The sequence below is a fragment of the Limanda limanda genome, chromosome 21 (genome assembly GCF_963576545.1).
Source record: "Limanda limanda chromosome 21, fLimLim1.1, whole genome shotgun sequence".
Taxonomy (NCBI): domain Eukaryota; kingdom Metazoa; phylum Chordata; class Actinopteri; order Pleuronectiformes; family Pleuronectidae; genus Limanda; species Limanda limanda.
Window position 1 is genome coordinate 2939686 of NC_083656.1, and position 3791 is coordinate 2943476.

A 3791-nucleotide genomic window follows, 5' to 3' on the forward strand; every position below is an offset into this window, starting at 1 on the left:
TGTGTGTGCGTGTGTGTGCGTGTGTGTGTGATTGCATCAGAAGTCAGTTCTCTCTCCCTCCGCACCTGTTAACATTTGTCGCTGGCACTTGGTGCATTCTGCGAGCAGCCCGGTCTGTGACCTCTCACGCACACACACACAGATTCATAACACCGATTCAAACACAATGAGTAACACGTATTAACAGCGAGGTTATTAATTAGGGACATTTTGTGCCCTTCCTGCACGTCCCAGAATCTGTGAGATCTGCTCGTTTTTCAAACCGAACTTGTGGTTTCATGTTGTTAATTTAAGAGAAAGAGATGACAACCCTTTGAGATGTTTACATATCAGGCATCATGTGAGGAGAGGTCACACATGCCTCTGCAGTGAAGCCTCCTCTAATGAGTTACAGCCATGTTCACTGGATGCTGTTCATTATTTCTGACCTAAAAACAAATGTGGCCTGTTTTATGTGGTATTTACTCCAAAGAATCACAAATTGCATCAGCTGACGTTGCTGCGAGCAAGTGTGAAAGTCGAGTCTGACTCATTGATCCGCAGCTGTGCTCACATCATCTACATTTCCACTCTGTATCAGAGCGTTTGCACCTGAATGAGTTTCTCCCCCCCTGAAGAAATGTATAGTTTTCACCTCCAGCTTCTTTCTCTTCTCATGTGTCGGAGAGAAACTCTTCATAACAAGGGAATAAAAACAAGAGAGGGAACGTTGTCAACAGGTCAATTTAGACTTTGTTGCTAGGACAGCCAGGACTAATGAGTGGTGGCTCGGTGGTGCAGGAGGATCCTCAGGGGACGGCCTTATTGCAGCAGAGAGGAGAAATCCCAACGGGCTCAGTGAGAGTCAACAAGCCGAGCATCTCCTGCAGAGACCGACAATGTTCGTGATGTGATGTTGTTCACAACCTGTATCTTTACACTTTATACTTTAAAACTTGTTAAACAGCCAAGTTGTATTTGATATTTTACTTAATTTGCACATTGTCTCTAAATTAAATGTGAAAATGTGCATTAATAATGAGATTAATATTAATAATTCAATCCTGACAGGATGCTGCTTCGGCTCAACCCATTGAAACGCACGGAGCATATTGTGTTTCTGCAGTTTATCATTTCAAACAGTGAGAAAAAAGCCTTCACATCTGAACCTTCTCAGTGGTTGGTTTTAATCTGGATCCTGTTGGAACAGTTCAAACCCGTCAGTTCATGGGATCCCTCAGAAACGCTTCAACCCACAATCCGCTGAGAAATGATTGGGTCGGTGCAGAGCAGCCAAGACAAACAAGGCAACTTTGTAAATGACCAGCGATGAGACCTGAGAGCAATCACAGCGTGGCCTCTGTCAGAGAGAGTTGAGATGTTAGATCAGGGTTAGATCTCACTGTTGTGGTAACCAGATGAAATGTGCTCGGCTCCGGGAGCAGATCGGTTTGAAGGTTTTTCTCAGGCTGCACACGTCGGACTCCACAGTGATGACGTTATCAGTTATCGGTTGTGACTGCACAAACTCTGCACCACGCTTCTCGATGATGTTGTCATTAAAAGCCCACAACATGATATGATTTATCTGATTCATCTGGAACCGGTTTCCTCTAACAGACGTCCTCCATTTCTGTTTTCCTGTAACAGATCAACTTGATGAGGTCGAGTAGGACGCGGAAAGAGGAGTGACCACTTCATCCTCCTCTGCACTTTCTCTCCGGACCCGTGAGGCTGAAGAGGAATCCCTCAGACGCCTCATTCCGCCACCATTTCGTCTGAGTTGGTCCCCAGACGTGTTTCAAAACTGTTTCTCCAACGCTTCTTCCAGAAGCTTAGACTGTTCTCTAAAGCAGAAGCTGCACAGCCCTCCCAGACTGAGGTGATGGGAAGCGTGCGAGCCAGCCGCTACAGCATTGTGTCATCAGAGGAGGACGGCATGAAGCTTGCCACCATGGCGGTTCCCAACGGCTACAGCAAGAGCAAGGTGCACACCCGGCACCAGCCGCAGAGCCGGTTCGTAAAGAAAGACGGTCACTGCAATGTGCAATTCATCAACGTGAGTGAGAAAGGTCAGCGGTACTTGGCCGACATCTTCACGACCTGCGTGGACATCCGCTGGAGGTGGATGTTCATCATCTTCTGCCTCGCCTTCCTGCTGTCATGGCTGTTCTTCGGCTGCGTCTTCTGGCTGGTGGCCATCTTGCACGGGGACTTACAAAATAACGCCCAGAAGTGCGTCTCCAACGTGAGCAGCTTCACCGCTGCCTTCCTGTTCTCCATCGAGACCCAGACGACCATCGGTTACGGCTACAGATACGTGACAGACGAGTGCCCTGTGGCCGTGTTCATGGTGGTTTTCCAAAGCATCGTGGGCTGCATTATTGATGCTTTTATTATCGGCGCCGTTATGGCAAAAATGGCAAAGCCCAAGAAGAGGAATGAAACTTTGGTTTTCAGCCACAACGCCACAGTGGCCATGAGGGACAACAAGCTCTGCCTGATGTGGCGTGTTGGCAATTTAAGGAAGAGCCACCTGGTGGAGGCGCATGTGCGGGCGCAGCTTCTGAAATCCCGCACAACAGCAGAGGGGGAGTACATCCCCCTCGACCAGATGGACATCGACGTGGGCTTCGACAGCGGAGTGGACCGGATCTTCCTGGTCTCGCCGATCACCATCGTCCACGAGATCGACGAGCACAGCCCCTTCTACAACATGAGCAAGCAGGACCTGGAGAGCTCGGAGTTTGAGATCGTGGTGATCCTGGAGGGCATGGTGGAGGCCACGGCCATGACCACGCAGTGCCGCAGCTCCTACGTCTCCAGCGAGATCCTCTGGGGTCACCGGTTCGAGCCCGTGCTCTTCGAGGAGAAGAACTACTACAAGGTAGACTACTCCCGCTTCCATAAGACTTACGAGGTGCCGAGCACGCCGCTGTGCAGCGCCAGAGACTTTGCAGAGAAGAAGTTCATTCTCTCCACCTCCAACTCTTTCTGCTACGAAAACGAGATTGCGCTGGAGAACAAAGAGGACACGGACGAGGGGAACGGGGGCAGCGTGGGGCCGGACGGGACCCAGACCGACAACATCTCAGAGACCGAGCACAGCCAGGCCACGGTGCCGCTGGAGCCGCGGCCGCTGAGACGAGAGTCCGAAATATGACTGTTAACACCTCAAACCTCACTTGAGATTTTCTTCTTCTTTTTGTTTTTTAAATCACCTCTCTGCTCCAGAAGGCACAAAGAGCCGAGCTGGGCTTTGCGTCGAGGACAAGCCGAACGGTACTGCTGTGGGAGGCGGCAAAGGTTTAGGACTTTGTGAGTCTGAACATTGACTACATACAGTATGACAAGACACAGAAATATGACCCGTGTGCATATTGCAGGATGAATTCTCCACGAAGTCCCCGTGAATGTGTGTTCAGTGTCCGGTGACTGCAAGGCGACACAGGGGGGGGGGGAAACCTGCAGGAATGTCTCTGTTTCTCTGTCCAGCAAGAACATGATGCTGACTTTATTTTTGATAGAATATTCTCACAAGTGCTGCTGTAGAAAATATGGAAAAAAAAGCCTTCAAGATACTTCAGGAAATTAAAGAACTGAAGAGTGCACGAGATGAGGTCGTCTGGAGGTACACGTCGAGTATTTGTCCGTGAGCTGGTCTCATATCGGACATCACAGACATCTGAATGGAAAAAACATAAAACTTTTCATATGCAAGGTCAAACTTTAAAGTCCTGTGGCTCGGCAGCACTGGATTTCTGATCGTTGATCCGAGGAACGTGTTCATTGCTGGTCAGACAGATAGAAAC

At 49.4% G+C, this 3791-nt stretch overlaps 1 protein-coding gene across 1 annotated transcript; it reads left to right on the plus strand.

Annotated features, from left to right (window-relative positions):
- The first annotated feature begins 1864 nt into the window (after window positions 1–1864).
- kcnj2a (potassium inwardly rectifying channel subfamily J member 2a) lies at window positions 1865–3142 on the plus strand. The gene has a single exon (XM_061095069.1). It carries the CDS (start codon window positions 1865–1867, stop codon window positions 3140–3142), a length of 1278 nt encoding a protein of 425 aa, XP_060951052.1.
- The last annotated feature ends 649 nt before the right edge of the window (window positions 3143–3791 follow it).

Bases quoted from the DNA above. Each gene is read 5' to 3' on its own strand.
- kcnj2a (XM_061095069.1), top strand. From the start codon at position 1,865: ATGGGAAGCGTGCGAGCCAGCCGCTACAGCATTGTGTCATCAGAGGAG.